Below are 22,750 nucleotides of genomic sequence, written 5' to 3'. Positions count from 1 at the left end.
AAACTATTAATATAATTGTATCTTACTCTGGATAATGTCCACTGCTACACAGTATTAATCCTACAGTAATTTCACTCTTTATTTTAATAAATAATTTTTTAATTTTTTAATTATTTTTAAAATTTATTTATTTTTGAGAGAGACAGAGTGTGAGCTGGGGAGGGGCAGAGAGAGAGAGAGAGAGAGAGACAGAATCTGAAGCAGGCTCCAGGCTCTGAGCTGTCAGCACAGAGCTTAACGCGGGGCTTGAATTCACAAACTGCTAGATCGTGCCCTGAGCCAAAGTCAGACACTTAACCGACTGAGCCACCCAGGTGGCCCAGTAATTTCACTCTTTAAAGACAGTCAAATCACTATATAGAACAACATAATTTGTTTTACCATTCCTGGCTAAAGAATCATAAAGATGAGGTTTATAAGTAATAACCTCTTCAACTTTTTCTCATCCCTTACATTCACATGTGCTGGTCTGATTCACTTTAAAAAAAAAAAAATTATTACTGAAGTATAGTTGACAAAAATGTTATATTGGTTTCAGGTGTACAACATGGTGATTTGACAATTCTGTACATTACTCAATGTTCACTATGGTAAGTGTACTTACCATCTGTCATGATACAACATTATTACAATATTATTGACTATATTCCCCATGCTGTACTTTTCATCTTCATGACTTATTTATAACTGGAAGCTTGTACTTCTTAATCCCCTTCACCTATTTCACCCATCCTCCCACCTCTGCTCCTATGGCAACCACCAATTTGTTCTGTATTCATGAGTCTGTTTCTGGTTTTGGTTTGTTATTTGTATTGTTTTTCAGATTCCACATATAAATGAGATCACATGGCATTCATCTTTCTCTGTCTGACTTATTTTACTTAGCGTAACACCTTCTAGGTCTACCCATGTTGTCACGAATCACAAGAGCTCATTCTCTTTATGGCTGAGTAATATTCCATGGTGGGTGGGTGTGTGTGTGTATGTGTGTGTGTGTGTGTACACGCATATGCACCACATCTTATTTATCCATTCATTTATGGATGGATACTTGAGTTGCTTCCACATCTTGGCTACTGTAGATAATGTTGCAATAAACATAGGGTTGCATGTATCTTTTTGAGTCAGTGTTTTTGTTTTCTTTTGGGAGTACCTAATTTACTTTTAATCAACATACTATGTCTTCCTGTAAGATATGCAGGATATAATTTTTTTCAGTTAGTATAAGACAAAGGACTACTTTGTTAAATTCTTATTTAATCTGAATAAGTAAATAATCTGAAACCAATTATTTTTTGACAACTCCATTTCCATATATCATCAAAGACAGAATCATGAGAGTCCAAAATCCACTAAGAGGTTCTTAAGCAAGAGAGCCACACCACCTTTAAATTTTGGCTCATGTATCTAGAACAACACTATAAAAGTATAGAGTGTAACTAAAATTTAAACTTAAAAACAAATAAGCATGCCTAACTTTGTTCCATTTTAACCTTTATTATGTTCATAATAAATAAATTTATGTATTAAATCAATTCTATTCTTTTCTCTATCAACTTATTAATAGCCTTTTCCCACATTCCCAAGGCTCCCAAGGCTCTAATTTCCCTCCAAAACTTTTTAAAGATTTCAAATCTACAGAAAAATTGGAAGGAAAAATAGTACAATAAATCCCATTATGTCCTTCGTTTGAATTCACTGTTAGATCTCTCTCCTTAAACACACACATGCACATACCCTCTTTTTAAATACACAAGTATGTTTTATTTTCCTAAAGCATTTTCAGTAAGTAGCAGGCATGATGACACTTCACTCCTAAATATTTTAGTATATATCTATTATGAACAAAGATAATCTCCTAAAAAAGAATATCATGGGGCGCCTGGGTGGCTCAGTCGGTTAAGCGGCCGACTTTGGCTCAGGTCATGATCTCGCAGTCTGTGAGTTCGAGCCCCGCGTCGGGCTCTGTGCTGACAGCTCAGAGCCTGGAGCCTGTTTCAGATTCTGTGTCTCCCTCTCTCTGACCCTCCCCCATTCATGTTCTGTCTCAAAAATAAACATTAAAAAAATTAAAAAAAAAAAGAATATCATTTTTACACTTAAAATTTAATATTGATTCAGTACCTCCTAGTACATAATCCATGTACAAACTGTGCACATGAAGTTCTTTGCAGCTCTGTGTGTAAATGCACACACCTGTGTACGCACACATACGTTTTAATCCAGGATCCAACAGATATTCATGTGCTGCATCTGGTTGTCATGCCTGTTCTAAAATCTAGAACAGTCCCCTGGCTTTTTTGGTCTTTGATGACACTGTCATCTTTAAAGAGTTCAGGCCAGTTGTCTTACAGAATGTCCCACAAGATGGGTTTGTCTGATTATTTCCTCATGCTCAGATTCAAGTTAAATATTGCCAGAGGGGAGGGGGTTGGATTGGAGGATGGGTGAAATAGGTGAAGAGGATTAAGGGGTATAAACTCCCAGTTGTGAAAGAAATCACAGGGATGAAAAGTACAGCACAGGGAATGTAGTTAATAACACTGTAACAATGTCATATGGCAACAGACAGGAACCACACTCATCATGGTAGCACAGCATAAAAAAACAAATACATATATATTTTTAGCAAGAAAACTATGCAGGTAATCTGTGTCCTTCCCATTGCTTCACACCGAGAGGCAGATAATGTCAGTTTTGTCACATGATGCTAAGTTTGAACATTTGGGTTAAGTATGTTTGCCATTCTTTTTTTTTTTCTTTGTAAATAAAAAGATTCATGGAGTCGATGTTGAGACTGAGTGAATATTCTTCCCTCAATAACATTTCACCTAATGCTTTTAGTAGCTGTTGTTGATCCTCACCTGATTCAACTGTTGTAACAGAGGTTAATAATAGACCTTGGACAAAACTACAGAATTCTGAGCTAGTATTCTGCATCTTTAACATAATACCTATAATATTTTGACTGTATTTTGTTTCCTAGTTGGTCTACCACATTTAAAAACAACAACAACAACAACAAACAGTAGTTACCACTGCTACATACCGGGCTTCATCAGGATGAGTAATTCGTACAGAATCGTTGGGTATATAGATCATATTTGTATCTTCAACCTTATATATTGCATGACCTCCAATATCTGCCATCTTCCTCCTTTTAGTTATTAATACAATATAATAGCCTTCTAGAAACCTCACAAAACCTATGCAACAAAAAGAAAGATAAAGTTTCCTACACTTAGTAATGCTTTTAGATATATATTTAACATTTATTTATTTTTGAGACAGAGAGAGGCAGAGCATGAATGGGGGAGGGTTAGAGAGAGGGAGACACAGAATCTGAAACAGACTCCAGGCTCTGAGCTGTCAGCACAGAGCCTGACACGGGGCTCGAACACACGGACCATGAGATCATGACCTGAGCTGAAGTCAGCTGCTTAACCGACTGAGCCACCCAGGCACCCTAGATATATATTTAAAAGGCAAAAGTTTTCTGACACATTTCCTACTTTATTTCTGATTCACAGCCATACACATTTTCAGTGGTATTATAATTAATCTCCATACTGACATATATCTCACTTAAAAAATACTACTCTAAACCATTTCATCTCAGTCATTCTTTTATATTTAGTCTCATTCCAAATAGGATTGATGTGCTTTAAGCAAAAATATACATAAGATTAAGGGGAGTTGGTTATTTAATAGGTATAGAGTTTCATTTCACAAGATGAAAAGTCCTAGAGATCTGTTGCACAACAAGGTATGTATAGTTAACATTATTATACTGTACACTTGAAAATGGCTAAGACTGTAACTTTTATGTCATATTTATACACATATGCAAACTAAATCAATATATATACTAGTAAAAAGTACATAAAAGCAAACAGAAAACCAAGTAAGTTTTCAGAAACTTACAGTACTGTGCTAACATGCACCTGTGAATCTCGATGGGGGATAAAGATTAAGAACCTCATCCTCTTTTTTAAAAAGAAATTAACCAGGGCACCTGGGTGGCTCAGTCACTTGAGCATCCAACTTCAGCTCAGGTCATGATCTCACCGTTCTTGAGTTCGAGCCCCTCATCAGGCTTGCTGCTGTCAGTGAAGAGCCCGCTTTGGATCGTCTGTCCCCCTCTCTCTTTCCCCTCCCTGACCCCCATTCACAATCTTTCTCTCTGTCAAAAATGAATAAACATTTATTTTTTAAATAAACAAATAAAAGTAAAAATAAATTAACCAAAGGATAAGTTCTGAGGAACATACTTTGGGACATGTTGCTCAAAAGGAAGAATAAACTTCATAGATTCCTGATTACTAGTAGCAAAACCCAACTGGAGCCACCTTTAAAAAAAGAAATTTATATTAAGGGTACTGAGGTGATCCGAGGCACCAATGGGCAACAATATGATTGGGCCTCCGAAAAACACCTAGTGTCAAGATCTGAACATGTGCTCCATTCTTCTCTCTATATATAGACTAGCCTCCTCCACAGACCAGCACCCTCCACTTTTCTGGAAACGTGGTGGGAAACACAGATGCTAACAGCTCTAAGTTTTATGCCCAAAAGCTTCACTGGAAAAAACAACTTTTTTTATCAAGTTCAATTCCAGAATTCCTAGGAAAGGACGTGGACTGGCCCAACTTGGATTGGGTGCCCAGCGCTGGACCAATCAATGGTTGCCAAGGAAGAGAGTCACACCGCATCGGAAGCCATTTATACAATAACGAGGTGACTTCAATGGGACAGGGAGAGGTGGAGCCAGATCCCAAAAAAAGTGGAGGGTTTCAGCAAACAATATATCCAGTAAATTGCATATCCTTCATGCAATCTTCCACAGGTATCACCTGTGATAGTTAAGCTTGAAAGTTGGAGCATTATAAAACTATATTTTATGTCAAATCATTGAAGTGCACATGTCGTACATGGGTGATTAAAGACCATATGTGTTATGTTTAGTAGCACTAAGTTCTTAGCAACACCCTACTTATTGTATAGTCTTGGTTAAATTTTTTTTGGCTCCCAGAACTTTTGCTTTGGGAGTGAAAACTAACTCCCTTTGGGGGGTAGGGGTCATTTCCAAAATGGCAAAATGAGGAGACCAGCAGACCCTCTCTCCAGTGAAACAAACAAAACTGGTAAAATCTATAAAAACAAAACAAAACTTTTAAAGTTTCTGGAAATTGTTCTAATGGCATATAACAAATGGAGAAATATTTATTCAAGAAAATCTACTAAACCTTGGTAAGAACAGCAAGTGTGTGACATCTGAACCATGACCTACTTCCCTTTCACACCTCTCTCCCAGTCTGGTGTGACTGGATATCAACTCTGGGCAGGTGTAACCAAGAGGATAGTGTTTTCCCTCTCTCCCTAGTTCTCAGTCTAAGGCCAAGGTTTCTGCTCAGAAGGTGCAGGCCACCAGAATGTCTCATCCCCTCCAGCTCTGTGTTATAGGAGCTCTATTCCCAGGTAAGCTCTGCTGAGATTGGGGAATTCCTTCTTCTCCCCAGCTCCTACTTGTAGAGACTCTACCCCAGCATGACTGGTCAAGAATACTGGGTCCCCACTGCCCTCACCCCAGCTCACTGGTAGCAAGAGTCAGATACTATCATACAGCTGACTTCCTATCAGAAACGATGGAGGGCACAAGGCTGTAGGATAATATATTCAAAGTACTGAAAGAAAGAAAAAACTATCAACCAAGAATCTTATATCTAGCATAATTATCTTTCAAAACTTTCTCATGTGTACATGTGCATGTTCTCACACACACCTGCACTATCTCTCTCTCTCTGAGTGTTATATTCTGTAACGTCTGAGCTAGGATTTGATACTATGAATTTTTTGTTCTAGAATTGACAAATACCTAATGTCTGTGTCTTGTTATTCTCAGCTGACAAAAAAAGGAAACTAGGAATTGACTATATTAACATAAATGAGCTAAAATATACAAGAGAAAAAGCTACTGAGGAAAAAACACCATTAAAAGAGTGAAGCATACTTATATTTTAGAGATACACAAAGTGCAAAGTGCTTCTTAAAAAAATGTTCATTTACTCCTTTCTTTGCCTTAGAGACTGGCAAAAAAATTCCCTGACTAAAGCTGAAGGACGCAGGAATAGGGAGGAAAAGAGCTGATGACAATCTCATTAAAAGCGAGTAAAAAAGAAGCTATCCTTTTACAAGGATAAAACTCATAAAAGTAAAGCCCTTGGAAGCAGCAAAAAAACACTCAAGGGTTTAAATAACAAGTATTTCCAAAATGAATGAATTTTCCTTTCATTCTTACTATATATTTAGTTTTTATTGAAAAAAAGATCTCTAATAATTTCTCAATCTATATTCCAACTGAATTTTAATTTTATGTTTTTTAGCTCAAGACTATTTATACCATTCTACCTTTCTCTTCATAATCTGAATACAGGGAAGTAAATATATTGCACAAAAGAGACTTCTACCAGCACAAATGCCTTCGGTTTATTATAAATGAAATTCTTTCCTTCTTCCTTTTTACTACCAACTGGAAATGTCACTCTCATTTTTAAAAAGTTCCTATCAAATACAGCCAACAATTAAAAGACTTTAGAAAGGCACAGAACATCTGCCAGGAGTTAGCCTATTCACCACTTAAACACACCAAAATCAGAACAAGTTTTTTCATCTTCATTCTGTGTACTTATGACCCCAGACCAATTTCACTGAGCACTTCTCAGAAGCCATGATGACAGTCATCTTGCAAAAGTGATTTCTCTCTCTCCCCATAGAGAAGGCATTTTCATTTGAAATGGACACCGAGCAAAGTATACAGAAAAGGACAGTATAAAAGGATGCAGTGGGAGTTCTGGTGGCTGGAGAGGACCCCACCAGCCCACCAACAGAGAAGAATGCAGTGTCCCACTTCAGGGGTCACCACCATGCCAGCTAGTCATTATCTTAAAAGCCTTTAGGGAGAACAGCACTCTGGCAGAGAAGCATGAAAAACCTCCATAAGGTACATAGGATCTAGGCACAATGGAGCCCTCTAGAACCAAAGTGACACTCTAACACCAAATCTACTGGTCCCTTACTGGTCTGAGGCTCACACTATGTTGCTGTTATCTTCATTATTATCATGGATCTGCAATCCATTTCTTTTGTTTTTTTTAATTTTTTAAATGCATTTTTGAGAGAGAGAGAGAGAGAGAGAGAGAGAGAGAGAGAGAGAGAGGAGGGCAGAGAGAGAGGGACACACAGAAACTGAACCAGGCTCCGGACTCTGAGCTGTCAGCATGGCTCGTGCTCACAAACTGTGAGATCATGACCTGAGCCCAAGTCACCCCTGAAATTCATTTCTAAGTGTGCTGCTTTAAATAACAACTGTGTCTTAGTCTACAATGATACTTATTCTACTACTCCCCTTCAATATGCTAGAAACTTAGAACAGTATCCTCTGACAGGCAGAAAAAGGACATTGACCTGAAGCTATGTAGCAAAACGGGCTGGGATGTCACAGAGCTAAGCCTAGTAAAGACTATAGGTAACTAGCCACCAACTCCATCCATGTGCCCCAAGATCAAATAAAACAACTTTGGGAGGAATGCTCTCAAATGGGAGTGATCCCATTCAGTGGTTGCCCAAACCTCCTGCTGGCTATCAAATAACAATGGAGTGGGTCAGAAATGTATAAGGTAGACATATGACTAGATCGACTCATATCTAGGGACCAGCGACGATCCATGAGCTTTTCGTGAGTACCACGCCCATGAAAAGACAAGAAAACAAGTGGAAAAAGTAAGGATTTAGAAACTTTAGAGCAATTTGAGATTGCTACAACATCCAAGTGCATCATCAATGAACTTGCCTTGAATAGGGCATAGACTAGTTTGGGTCTTACTGAACTTGTGTGATGAGTCACATGTGCTCCAAGCTGCAGGCTAGTTATGCACAGTAGGATCATGTGTTGGTCTGTGACATTTCTGTAGAAACACTCTGGTCCATTACTGCAGACAACTGAAAATCACTGCTCTAGATTCTTACAGATGATGAACTAAATTAACCGTGATAACAGTCTAAAAACATTCCAGCAAAATACTATTCACAAATTACACATGCTGAAAAAGTTAACTAAGAAAATATTTTGGTCACAGAACAGAAGAAAACCATGCTAGTCACTTCTCATATGTATTATTTTGACAACCAGACTATATATTTTTCAAAGATAGGCACTTTGCGTTTCACTGTTTCAGTATCCCTCACAGTTTCTAAGACAGGACTTACGAGACAAATCATAGATTTCCATTAACTCTCTATTTACTCTTTCAGTGATCCTAAGCTTCACTGACATGGTCGAACAAGAATACATAAAATATATTTCCATAAAACCAATACATCTTTACTTAGTACATTATTGTGTCACTTTACTGGTAGGTCAGTCTGTCAGTGACTTCATTATCCAAGGATAGTCTCAATCATAAGAGGTCTCTAACCGCAAGAGAAACAGCTACCGCAACACCTACGGATGTCACCTCTATGAGAGACAAGAAGACACCTTCAGCCTTCACCCAAAGTTTCCTAATACTTGTGTATAAAATAAATTATCTGGTTACAAACCTGGTTATCAATTGATAAAAATCAAGCTCTGGTTTTATAAGTTTAGTTATCGATAGATAACTCATTTTAAAACGAGGCAAGGAAAAAATAAATAAATAAAATAAAACGAGGCAAGAATACTGCTAAAAGCAAATATGCCAAGAACAATGAAGGATGACTAAAGAACCATAAAAACAAAACAGTATAACGGTCTAGAGACCATTTAATGTAAAGGCAAGCTGCCCAATTCAACTCCAGAATACCCAAGGGTAGCTATTTTTAAACAGTTCAATAACTGATCTTCACTTCGTTACTCTTAATCATCGAAGAAGGTTCAATTTTGGATAATAAACCCTGGCTAATGAGGCATTCAACATTACATTCACCTGAGGAAATTTCCGTTTTAAAAAAGTATAAGTATCAGCATTGAAAGGAATAAGTTTAACCTATTAAGTAACTAATACTGAAATTAAAACCTACTATATTTAAGACACATTGTATTTCCAGGGTTTGTTTTTGTTTTTGTTTTTGGTTTTTTTTGCCTTTAATTTAAAATATACATGGGGCACCTGGGTGGCTCAGTCATTAAGCAACCGGCTTCGGCTCGGGTCATAATCTCATGGTTCATGGGTTCAAGCACCGCATAGGACTCTGTGCTGACAGCTCTGAGCCTGGAGCCTGCTTGGGATTCTGTGTGTGTCTGTCTCTCTTTCTCTCTGCCCCATCCTTGCTTACACTTTGTCTCTCCTCTGTCTCTCAAAAATGAATAAATGTCAAAAAAAATTTTTTTAATAAAAAAATAAAAATAAAATAAAATAAAATATATGCAACACTGGGGCACCTGGGTGGGTTAAGTGTCAGTTAAATGTCCAACTCTTGATTTCAGCTCAAATCATGATATCACAGTTCATGAGGTCAAGCCCCACATCAGTCTCTGCGCTGACAGTGTGGAGACTGATTGGGATTCTCTGTCTCTGCCCCATCACACTTGCTCTCTCTCTGAAAATAAATTAATTAATTAAAAAATATATATGTGACACTTAAAGTGGAATTTAACACTTACGGCATTCATGGAATTTAATTAAACACATGAACTCACTTGACATACACAGACGTGCAAACATCCAGAAACATTTATCTGTTAAACATGTAACTTCAACATACTTGTCAAGACGGAGCAGAAGGTGTAAAAAAGGGGCCAGTCCAAAGAAGAAACCAAACACACCTACCACTCTTGACCTTCCCTGACAGCCACTTAGACACAAAATGAACCTGAAGGGATTACATATGAAGAGCTATGAGAGCACATGGAGAAAAACTTCAAATATGGCAGAATATAATCAAAGTTTCAACAAATAGTGTCCCAAAATAGAAAGTGCTAATCAGAAAAACATAAGCATTTGAAACTACACAGCACAGTTAAGTCCATATTAATTTTGTTAACATCTATAGATACTATCACTCAGTTAACATTGCATACAGTCCAGCTGGTTTAAAGAGCACAAAAATAAAGTTGTTAAATGTTTAAAAAAAAATGCAGACTCAAAATAAGGCACTGCCATCAGAGAAGCAATCCCATACAACTGTCCTCTGCCTGGCTTCCAAGGTCCCATGCAGTCTGGCCTCACCCAACTACGTGCCAACATTCCAGGACCCAGGGACATCTTCAAGCCTGTGCCCCTGCCATCGTCCCTACTGGGGTTCTTTCACCCTCTTCCCCACATCCATCCAAATCTTGTTCCTCCTTCAAGGTCCAGCTGGAGTCTCCCTTTCCCCAGGAAATCTTTCCTGGTCATTCCTGGTCCAAGTCATCTACCTCTTACATAATCTCCACCCCCATGTAACTTTTCACTACACAGCTTGGCTCTTAACCACAATGGTGGACTTGTCTTGCATGTATTAGATTTTGTCCCTCATCCTAGTGTAGTCAGCCTAAGACTCCCAGAGACAAATCCATAGTACGGCAAAGACAGGTGTACTGACTCATTGCAATAAGGGATGATGTACACATCAGAACTGTGGGGCATCTCACTACTGTCCCAAAACTAGACAGCAGAATCCATAAAAGCCAAAAGTATATCTACATTTGTTTGTGAATAAATGAAGTAAAGGGCTTATGACTGAATTTGGGGGAAGGATGCAGGCTCTGTGCTGACAGCAAGCCTGACGCGGGGCTTGAACTCATGAACCATGAGATCACGACCTGAGCCAAAGTCAGTCACTCAACCGACTGAGCCACCGAGGTGCCCCAGAAATCCCTGTTAATTTAAACCAGTTTTACCAGTATCTGTTTTTCCAGCTGATGAATGGCAGGGCAGATGTTTATAGTCCAAGCTAATTTTTTTTTTTTTTTTTTTTTTTTTTTTACTTTTTCATTCCTCAACATGCCCGACAACAGACTTCTTAAAGGCCCAAACCATTTCTATATTTATGCTTACCTTATATGAAATTGAACAGCACTTGGCAGATACTATAGGCTATTTGATATCTGATTGATGGATAATGAAATTGAAACAACCAAAGCCACAGATTATGGGTTATAATTACATAACTACATAAAACTATCTTTTAGTAGTCTACATAGAGGAAAAAAAAAAAGTAGTAAGAAGGAGATACATTTCTTACCTACAACACCAAAAGCTGAAACAGCTCGAAATAACCCAGAGGATCCTTTCTGTCCCATCTTTGTTCTATTTCCTAGATCCAAGCGGCCAAGAAGTTCTCTCACTTCTTGCTGAGTATATACATGCTAAAAATAAACAAACTCAATCTGTAAGATTGTACTTATTCTTTAGATGATGTATTGCCTATAAGAATCACTAGCTATTTCATGGAGAAGCATATAATAGTGCACAACTAAGCCATAATTTTTAAAAGCCAACAAATTCTTTAATATTAGCAATTACAGGTAGTTATTGGATCACATGCTGCTTTACCAAAAACTTGTGTCAAAACCTTATCTTCTAAACCATACACTTAGAGGCTCCACAAGACAAATTTCAAGAAATCTATGAACGCCTCAAGACTGTGTGCAAAGGTTTAATTGCACAAATATACTTTTATTTTTATAAGGCCCATAGCTTTTCTTAGATTCTCAAAGGAATCCCTGATCAACCGCTTCTATCTCCAAGTAAAACCAAGAATCGATACAGTATATTAATAAAAACTCCCAGAATAGGAGAGTGAAGAACAACCATATCCACGAATGCAGGAAATCACAATATACAATCTATCTAAAATTATTATAACACAGAAAATAGATTTACAAAGAACTTAGTGAAAATGGGTTCCAAACTGTAGCTACCAACATATTTGAGAAACCGGCAATCTACATGGATTCAAAATGTTCACAGACAGAACTTCAATACAAAGGGAGTTAGGTTCTTTCATTTGAAAGAGTTACAATGAACTGTTCAATATCACCACACTGTATTTCACTTTTGACTAACAGTCTCACGTTTTTGTGCCACCTGAATGAAGTCTGTATTCCTGCTCTAGATAATATAACATCTGGAAAAGAACAGCTTAACATTTCTCTCATGCATCAGAACATCACCTAGAGGTGATTTTTAATAGAATAAAAGTCTGCAGCCCAGACTTAATATGAAGTAGCTTCATATCAAAGCATAGTAATAAATAATCTCTTCGGTAGATGCAATATTAAGAGTTACATTAAATCCTTAAAATGTCACTTCTAAAAGAAAATATACTCATTATCTTATCCAAAGAGTTTGCTTGGTGAAACAAATCAAAACGTATCAAAGCGCAATTCCAGCATACTTTTTAACACCAGTAATTTCTAGAAACCAGATTAGAGATTTAAATTCCAGCCAAGCATAAGAAATAATTGTAATTTTCAGATGCCTGATTTAAAAAGGAAAAAAATATATATACATCACTAAGAGCTGTGAGGCTCTTTCATATCCTTTAAACAACAGGTACAAAAGTTTCTTGTTTGTATTCAGGTTTGCAAGATACTTACCCTATCATCAATTATGACCAAATCTTTCGGTTCTGTTCTATCAATCTTCAAAACACGATATTTTGTTTCTGCATGATTGCTCCCAACTAGAAAGTATCTCTATAAATGACAAAGAAATGTCATTAGTTTTTGAATGTGCTTTGCCTTATACACATTTTATAACTACTTTGGTTTTTGAAATTAAATACTGTAATAACGTCAGGTTACTTTAGAAAAGAAATATTTCTGTTAAATATAACTGGCAGATTCTAAAAGTTCAATTTTAAAATTGAAATATTCTTAGTGATGTCATGATAAACATTAGTCTGGTATCTTAAATGTATGTGGTAACCAGGTCAGATTAATTTAATCGTATTATATAGAGATTAACCTAACTGATTTAGAGACTGATGTTTAAACTTTGCCAGGAAGAAGCAGCTCTATAGTAAGAATTAGAAAGCTCAACACACAATTAGTAATGTTTAGACAATTATAGCTATGAAAATATTGAAATTTTGTCAAATAAATCTTTACAAATTTTCTGTACAACACCGCAAATGACTTTAATATAGTAACTATAAAAATCCCAAAGTCCTATAAAAGATTTAAAAGAGTGTAGTTTCCTAAATGGCTTTTTGAGGCTACAAAAGGAAATAATAAATATTCTTTTTTTTCTGAAATACTTCTTTGGTGCATTATACCTAAACACTTTAGTCTTCTTAAATAAACATTCAGAATAAAATTAATTGATAATGTAAAAAAATAATCTTAAAGATAACAAAAATGCTTTTTTAAATTTTATTATTATTATTTATTTTTGAGAGACAGAGACAGACAGACACAGAGCACAAGTCGGGAAGGGGAGAGAGGAGGAGACACAGACCTGAAGCAGGCTCCAGGCACTGAGCTGTCAGCACAGGGCCTGACGCAGGGCTCGAACACACAAACCTTGAGATCAAGACCTGAGTCAAAGCTGGATGCTCAAGTAGCTGGGCCACCCGGGCACCCCTAATGAAAAATGCTTTTAAGAAAACTTAAACAAGGTGAGTAATTTTTAAGTTGAATTTAAGAAAGTAAAATGCATTAGGAAAAATATGTCATTTAAAAATATCTTGCTCTACACTGCTAGGAATTTACCCAAGGGATACAGGAGTACTGATGCATAGGGGCACTTGTACCCCAATGTTTATAGCAGCACTTTCAACAATTTTTAATTTTATTAATTTATATATGAAATTTATTGTCAAATTGGTTTCCATACAACACCCAGTGCTCATCCCAAAAGGTGCCCTCCTCAATACCCATCTATTGTTGAGAGTATAGCAGCACTTTCAACAATAGCCAAATTACGGAAAGAGCCTAAATGTCTATCGACTGATGAATGGATAAAGAAATTATGGTTTATATACACAATGGAATACTATGCATCAATGAGAAAGAATGAAATCTGGCCTTTTGTAGCAATGTGGATGGAACTGGAGAGTGTTATGCTAAGTGAAATAAGTCATACAGAGAAAGACAGATACCATATGTTTTCACTCTTATGTGGATCCTGAGAAACTTAACAGAAGACCATGGGGGAGGGAAGGGGGGGAAAAAGTTACAGAGAGGGAAGGAGGCAAACCATAAGAGACTCTTAAATACTGAGAACAAACTGAGGGTTGATGGGGGGGTGGGAGGGAGGGGAGAGTGGGTGATGGGTATTGAGGAGGGCACCTGTTGAGATGAGCACTGGGTGTTGTATGGAAACCAATTTGACAATAAATTTCATATTAAAAAAAATCTTGCTCTAAAAATATCCTTTAAAAGTGGTGCCTTTTTCAACATAGCAAAAATCAAGGGAATACTGCTACGATCAACTGACATCTTACCATTTCATTGGTCAGTTAAGAAACAGACACACAAGGGTGCCTGGGTGGCTCAGTCGGTTGGGCGGCCGACTTCAGCTCAGGTCATGATCTCGCGGTCCGTGAGTTCGAGCCCTGCGTCGGGCTCTGTGCTGACAGCTCAGAGCCTGGAGCCTGTTTCAGATTCTGTGTCTCCCTCTCTCTGACCCTCCCCCATTCATGCTCTGTCTCTCTCTGTCTCAAAAATAAATAAATGTTAAAAAAAATTAAAAAAAAAAAAAAACAGATACACAAAACGACTAAATAACAAATATGATCCTCTAGATTAATGGCCAAACTTAAGTATGAAGACCATGGGAGTTCAGAGCAGGAAAGACTAATGCAGGGTAGTTATTACAGGTGCAGAAAATGTCAGAGGAGTCAGGACTCGAATTAAGCCTTAAAGGATGGGTAAGATTTTTTAAAGTAAGATTTTGTGTGTATCAGAAGATGAGCACTTGGTTATACTGTTTCCACACTAGATTGGCAAAAACAGGTGGAGTTTTTATTATTAAATATAAATCCATTTATAAGGTTGGATCTAGACTTCCAGGCTATATAGAACAAAACCGTACGTTAAAATAGGACTAGTTCTGGGGGCTCATGCCCCAGCCCCTGCACCATCCCTGCTGCTGCCAGACAGGAGGAAAGGGGGAGCATGGTACCTGTAATTATTAAACACGAATTCAATTAAAAGATGATTGGTTAGGGGCGCCTGGATGGCTCAGTTGGTTGAACATCTGACTTCAGCTCAGGTCATGATCTCGCCATCTGTGAGTTCGAGCCCCGTGTGGGGCTCTGTGCAGACAGCTCAGAGCCTAGAGCCTGCTTCCGATTGTGTGTCTCCCTCTCTCTCTCTGCCCCTCCCCCACTCACGCTCTGTCTCTGTCTCTGTCTCTCAAAAATGAATAAATGTTAAAAAAAAATTTTTTTTAAAAAAAAGATGATTGGTTGCCCAATCTTAAGAGGAAAGCTAGCCAAAAAATGGAATCCCTTAGCTCCTAGGAGAGGTACAGTCTGAATGACACTACCACTTATAATGAAGTAGAAACAGAGCAATTTTGGTAAATATTAGTAAACTGACTTGAGACAGCCAGTGACCAGGACTTGACGTACTGGGGGAGCAGCCAGAAGGGCAGAGACAATGAGAGGGAGGAGATGGCAGGTTCTCAGCCTAGCCTCAGCTAATTCCTGTCTCTGAGACCCTACCCACCTCTGAGAGGAGGGGTGGATAACCAATCTGAAAAATTAACTTCAGAAGGATGGTTTGTAAACTCTACATGTTTGTTAACAGAAAAGGAAGATACCTTCTTGAGCACTTGAGAAAGTCCCCATGAGAGGAAATACCAAGTGCAAAGATCTGAAAGGGGAAGAAGCTTGGTGCATTAGAGGAACAAGGTTGAGTGAGAAAATGCTCATAAAATACCTAACATAGTAAAGAGTATTCAACACGAGGCACTCAATGACAGTTAGTTCTTTTTCTCTCCTTTACTTTTTAAGATGTCAGTGAGTCCCTGCCACTGCATTTAGAAAGAGATAGCATGTAGAAACAGACGGAAAAAAAGAGAGTACTCCAGAAAAAGATAATCACGTGCAGGACCAGGATGGAGCCAGAATGGGAGAATGCACAAGTCTATTAGTAATCGGTCTTTGTCCTCAGGAGAGTAGCATGCAAATTAACAACAGTGGACAGCGTGCCATAAGAGAAGGGTGAACTGGATGATGGCAACATAGGAAGGGCACTTCAGTAATCTGGGGAGGGTCAGAGCAAGCGATCCAGAGGCTGGTGTCCTGACGCTGAATTTGGGCTTGAAGGACCTCACAAAAGGACTCCATATACTGAGCCATGATAGGATGAGTGATACCTACCATCTCCACCTGAAACAATCCTTTCTCACCACCTGCCTCCTCCCAAAGCACTTTCCTTTGTATCTATAGCACTTACTGTTGAAGGCCTTATCTAAATTTGCTTTGGACATGTCTGCCCCTTCACCTAATTATAAGCACCTCAGGAGACTTGGGCTAACTCCCTGACCTCCGTGGTTGTTGTTTCTAGTCTGGTAGCACAATCTGGTTCCACAGGCATTGAATAAATGCTAGGTGAAAAACCACCCCCTACCCCAGATGAATCATGTAATTTTCCGGGTAACTTTCTACAAGGTTTATGCGAACCCGTCTTCTTTGGGTAAGTCATTCTCTCAGTAAAGAAGCACATCACAGCTTTAAGAGAGGTAAAATCCTTGCGTGAAATTCCTAGAATTTTAATAGATCCTAGGACATTTATAGAGTAACTGCAGTAGGACAATGATTTGGCAGTTTGTCATAAAAAGACAGTTGTAATTCCTGAGTGCTAGGAGGTATTATGCCTTGTTGGCTGATAGAATACAAACATGGGAGGGCAGATCTGTACTTCTCATACCCAGGCTCTTCCAAAAACTCCATGAAGCAGAGGACCCAATAGCTAAAATCCCAGAATTTACAAACAGACCTGAAAGGGGAAAAAGAAACAGGAAGGAGTATAACTATCCACATTCTCTCTTCTAAAGTGGTCTAAGAAGCCTAAAAATATTTTGTGCAGAGAAAAGCGACCTCATGTGGAGCCAGTTAGGTGGGAGAGGAAACAACAGCTCTTGGTTGGCCTGCTGTGGACAGAACCACTTGCCTGTACTGCCCTCTGGTGGGCAGTTGCCTGTCCACTTTCACACTTTTTTTTTTTTTTTTTTTTTTTTTTTAATATAATGTACTGTCAAATTGGCTAACATACAATGTGGAAAGTGTGCTCTTGGTCTTGGGGGTAGATTCCTGTGGTTCATCACTTACATTCAACACCCAGTGCTCATCCCAGTAAGTGCCCTCCTCAATGCCCATCACCCGTTTTCTCCTCTCCCCCACCCTCCCATCAACCCTGTTTGTTCTCTGTATTTGAGTCTCTTATGGTTTGCCTCCCTCCCTCTGTGTTTGTAACTGTTTTTTCCCCTTCCCTTCCCCTATGGTCTTCTGTTAAGTTTCTCAAGATCCACATATGAGTGAAAACATATGTCTTTCTCTGACTGACTTATTTCACTTAGCAAATGACTACTGGATAAAGGGTTAGTTTACACCAATTTTTTAAGGAGAATAATCAATCCAATTACTTTTGTCTGGGCATGGTGGTGCCACTTACTGACGTGGGGACAGCTGCAGGGAAGCAGGTTTGAGGGGAAACCAAGAGTTCTGCTTACAACATGCCCAAAGAGATCAAATGGGAACTTCTGAGTCTGGAGCTCAGAGGAGAGATCTCAGTGTGTGTCAGCAGCACATACATGGCATTTAAAGTCACGTGACTGGATTAAGCCTCGTAGGAAGAATGAAGATAGAAACAGAGCACAAAAAAACTAGCCTGAAGCACTCTAAATAAAATTATTTTTAAAGGCCAGATATAAATAAGGAATCAGTTTAGAAGACAAAAAAAAAAAAAAAAGGGTCAGTGTTTTTGGGAAACCCCAGGACAGCATGGAGTCATCAAAGCAAAGGAGATCAGTTAGAAAATGAGGGGGCAGTCACATCCACATCAAATGCTGCTGAGAGGTCAAGTAAGATGAGGGCACAGAGGTGCCCGGGGGCTCTGACAACAGGATCTTGTGAGTGACCATTCTGTGTGCAGTCTCAGTGATACAGTGGTGGGGGCAAAATCCACAACGGAGTTGTTTGAAGAGCAGACAAATGGCCTTCTGGGTAAAGATGGAAGAGTGAACACCTCTGTTCTTCCCAAACACCTTACTAAAACTGTAGTAAAGTTTTTTATGTTCATTTCCTTACACATAAGCCCCAAGGGCAAAGGGAAGAGTGGAGATAGCAACGACGACAAATCATTTGAACCTGAAAAGCATGCCCAAGAAAGCTGAATCCTAAACTGGCGGTGGGGAAGTCAAGAAACAATCCAATTTATACTACAGAACCTCCAAAAGGTGTGGAAATTTGTGGCATGTCTTATCTCTGGAGGTAGGAATGTAAAATTTCAGAAAATTGAAGTAAAACACACTTCCCTAAAGAGGGAAAAAAAAAAAAAAAAACAGGCTTCAAACCAAAGATCAAGAACAGAGTTAACATCAGAAATTCTCAAGAGCGGGGCGCCTGGGTGGCTCAGTCGGTTAAGCAGCCGACTTCAGCTCAGGTCATGATCTTGCGGTTCGTGAGTTCGAGCCCCGCGTCGGGCTCTGTGCTGACAGCTCAGAGCCTGGAGCCTGTTTCCGATTCTGTGTCTCCCTCTCTCTCTGACCCTCCCCCGTTCATGCTCTGTCTCTCTCTGTCTCAAAAATAAATAAACGTTAAAAAAAATTTAAAAAAAAAATTAAAAAAAAGAAATTCTCAAGAGCCACAAGAGAAGACAGCAACATAATGTCTTCAAAATTCTAAGGGAAAATTCATTTCAATCTTTATTTTGCCATTAAATCTGTCAATCAAGTGAGAATGGAATATGGACATCTCAGAATGCATGCACTCAAAAAAGTTACTGTCCGTGAACCCTTTCTCATGAAGCAACTGGCAGAGGTGTACCACCAAAACGAGGGCATAAATCACGAAAGAGGAAGACGCCGGATCTGGGAAAATAAGGAAATCATCACAAGAGAGGCTACAGGATGATGTAAGGGGAGATCCCAGGAGAGCAGCGGTGCTGCAGGCCTTGGAAGCAACTAGTCCAGATGTGAGCCACAGTTTTAAGAAGATGAAACCCATAAGAACACCCACCTCCTTCCCTCCCTACTGTGTATGAATGCACTGAGAGGTTTACCTATCTGGGAAAGTTGGGGTTAAATTCACCATGAGTCCTTAGAAGGAAAAGTATTGGCAGCCTGAAGTTCAAACGGTGAAAAACGAGGTAAATGAAATGCCCAAAACAACAGGGAAGGACAGAGGGCAGTAACTGAAGTGGACAGGATTTCCATACATCAGGCCTGCATCAGCTAGACTGATGCCTGGACTGCATCAGCCTGAACACACACGTACACGCAGGCACACAGGACTCAACACTGCTGGGGAAAACGTTTGTGTGTTTGTAGACATGTTGGGGGAGTGGGGTCAGCAGGAATCGGGATAGAGAAGTAAGATACTCCAACAAAGCTACATTTCAATGCCCATTCAGATAGTCTTCCAAAAGTTAAGCATCGCTGTGCAAGAAAAAGCTGAAAATTTCATTATGTGGCTGTAACCGTGGTGACTTGGTATGAAGATGAATGTTTCTAAAATATATACATGAACTGCAAATGGAACACAATAGGTAATCCATTTAACAGGAAATTCAGTATCTACTAACATTATTATCTCCTTTTATAATGACAGGCTAATTAATCACTCACTTTTCCTCTGAGATTAGAAAATCAGCTTTCTTCAAAGAGAAGAAATTTTAGGTTGCCTGACAGCTTCAATTAATGTTAAACTTCACTTGAACTTTCAGAATAAAGGTATTTTTAAAGATCACCATGAAGTTACTTCTCACAATCCAACAGTATTGCAGGCCTGCCTCTTCACCTATTCCAGCAATCCCACAATCAGTAATGCAGCTTGAAAGAAATAAGCCTCTAATAGTCAAAAAGGATGTCTCCAAGTTCACTCTTCACAGCTTCAGGGCTTTACTGATGGTGCAGCTTCAAATCCCCAATAGAAAGAAGTGGGAACTTGGTCATCTTTAACCCGCCTTCTAAATCTGCTGTAATCACTATGCTTCTCTCTCCCATTTTATATCATTTGCTTTCGTGCTCCAATCCCTTGGTCAACCACATCTTACACTGTTCTCTCCCATTCCCTCATTACACAAACCAAGGCTACCATCAAGGCTAATTAAGCTGCATTCTTCAAGATGTGGTTCTTACTCACATGATTCTATTTTGTATGACAGGGTAGAAAGGAAGGACAAGCTTCCTTAAGTCCTTTTGGAACAAGGTAGGAATTAAATAAATACACACACACACACACATACATATTAACAATTTTGAGCTAGCAAGAGTAAAGATTATACTCACCCCTACTCATGCAGACACAAAAATCCCCCAGAGTTCTGTTCAGCTACCAATTTTAAACTCAACCACTATGTGTTAATTTCTTTGATCACTTACTGCAATGGTAAGACCCCTATCACATTATATATTAAGTAAGGGCTATAAATTGGAAATCATCTAATGTAAACTGCAGTTTCATCCAGCATAACTTCAGGTTGCTAAATCTTCTGTGGGCGACTCCAATTGCACGGGGCCATATGAGCAGTAAGGCTGGATCTGACCGCAGTTTACCTGTAGGCCTGGGTCACAGGACAGACAAGGTCCATGGCATCATCACAGGAGCCAAAGGGCAGCGTGAAGGCACTGGGCGCCAGAGAGAACAGGTAAGTTTGGGAGGAAGCCAACCCTTCACAAGGCCAGAACTGCACCTCCGGCATGCTATCTACCAACCCACCCCCCTTTCCCCTCCAGAGTCCTCAAAATCCACCTCCAAACACAAGTAACAATGACAGCCTGAATGTCACCTCAGGAGCAATCCTGCCCAATTATCCTTCTAAATGAAGGCTCAGGACAAGAGGCAGCTCATCTTGTCCACTGTCTCCTTTGTTTTTTTGTTCCCCTAATTCTTTCATAACCAATTAATACACTCCCACCAACCAAATTAAGAACGCACTGGGGCATCTGGGTGGCTCAGTCAGTTAAGCATCTGACTTCGGCTCAGGTCATGATCTCGCGGTTTGTGAGTTCAAGCCCCGCATCGGGCTCTGTGCTGACAGCTCAGAGCCTGGAGCCTGCTTCAGATTCTATGTCTTGCTCTCTCTCTCTCTGTGCCTCCCCTGCTCATGTTCTGTCTCTGTCTCAAAAATAAATAAAACATTTAAAAAAAAAAAAAGAATGCACTTATTCTGACTCATACACCTTGCCAACAAGGACTTTGGTCAATCTTTCCAATCTTTGCCATTTGGATAGGTGAAAAATGGCAATCTATTTTCATTTTATTGCCTTAGTTATTAGCAAGTTATGTATCTTTTTATATTCATACTTCTTTTTTGTCAGATTACCTATTTGTCTCCTTGTCCTTTTTTGTTGGGTGTTTTATTTTTCAGACATAAAATAATAAGCAGTATTATTTGTTGTTCAGGCTAATACTTTCTTCATAGTCTTTTGACTCTATTTACATTCACAGTTTTAAGTGCTTTCTATTAGAAAAGAAAAAATTATGTCAATGGTCTAAATTCCTACTTCATAAATCTAGAGAAATGTTAACTGATTAATCCAAAATCCATTAAGAGGAAGAAAATAATAAGCATAAGAAGAGAAACTGATTAAATAAAAAACAACAATAGAGAAAATTAACCAAATCAAAAGTGGGTTCTCTAAAAAGTGTACTATATTTGATAAATGCCTAGCAAAATGGATCAATAAATAATGAGAAAGAACACAAAATACCAATATCAGGAAAGAAAAGTGAGAGTTTTACTACAAATCCTCCAGAAATCAAAAGTTTAATGAGAAAATATGAACAACTCAATGCCAATAAATTCAACAACTAAAATGAAATGGACAAATTTCTTGAAAACTACAATTGATCAAATGTGATTCAAGACCTACTGAAAACCTGCATAGCCCTATTATTTATTATAGAAATCGATTATCAAAATTTGTCCCACAAAACAACCCCAAGCCCAAATGCTTTCAGAAGTAAATTCTAACAAACATTTAAGCAAAGAAATAATACCAATCTTATACAACCACCTTCAGAAAATAAAAGGAGCACTTCTCATTCATTTATGAGACCAAGTTACCCTAATGCCCAAATCAGACAAAGATGTTAAAGAATAATAGACTAATATCCTGAACATAAAGGTAAAAATCCCTAGCAAAATATTTGTAAATAGAATCTGGCAATATATAAAAGCAATAATACAGCATGATGGAGTGTGGTATACCTCCAAAATTCAAGGTTCTTTTAACCTCTGTAAATGAATTAATGTAGTCCACCATACTAAACAAGTAAAGTAAATGTCATATGCAGATGCAGAAAAAAACATGCAACAAAATTCAATATCTGTTTATGATTTTTTAAAAAACTGTCAGCAAACTAGGAATAGAAAAGAATCTTTCTGGGGCGCATGGGTGTCTCAGTTGGTTAAGCATCTGACTTTTGATTTTGGCTCCGGTCACGATCTCACAGGTTCATAAAATCGAGCCCTGTGTCGGGCTCTGCACTGACAGTGCAGGGACTGCTTGGGATTCTCTCTCTCTCTCTCTCTCTCTCTCTCTCTCTCTCTGTCCCTCCCCTGCTTGTGCTCTCTCACTCTCTCTCTCTCAAAATAAATAAACATTTTTTT

General features: G+C 38.6%; 1 protein-coding gene across 4 annotated transcripts in view; it reads right to left on the bottom strand.

Moving 5' to 3' along the window:
- FIG4 (FIG4 phosphoinositide 5-phosphatase) overlaps positions 1–22,750 on the bottom strand; it is a 131,497-nt gene that overhangs the window by 101,061 nt on the left and 7,686 nt on the right. For all 4 annotated transcript variants that reach the window (XR_005789957.1, XM_040474363.1, XM_040474364.1 and 1 more), the window contains exons 2-4: positions 12,560–12,658; positions 11,203–11,326; positions 3,050–3,206 (exon numbers count right to left, since the gene is read on the bottom strand). Coding sequence is in view for 3 of the 4 variants with exons in the window: in XM_040474363.1 (XP_040330297.1) it covers positions 3,050–3,206; positions 11,203–11,326; positions 12,560–12,658 (380 nt within the window). In the remaining variant the exon portion in view is untranslated. The remainder of the gene's footprint in view (positions 1–3,049; positions 3,207–11,202; positions 11,327–12,559; positions 12,659–22,750) is intronic.

This window comes from Herpailurus yagouaroundi, unplaced genomic scaffold, assembly GCF_014898765.1.
Source record: "Herpailurus yagouaroundi ecotype Mexico unplaced genomic scaffold, PumYag 139, whole genome shotgun sequence".
In the NCBI taxonomy this organism is placed as follows: domain Eukaryota; kingdom Metazoa; phylum Chordata; class Mammalia; order Carnivora; family Felidae; genus Herpailurus; species Herpailurus yagouaroundi.
The sequence above is the reverse complement of the archived record's forward strand: the minus strand, read 5'-3'. Positions and strand labels throughout refer to the sequence as shown.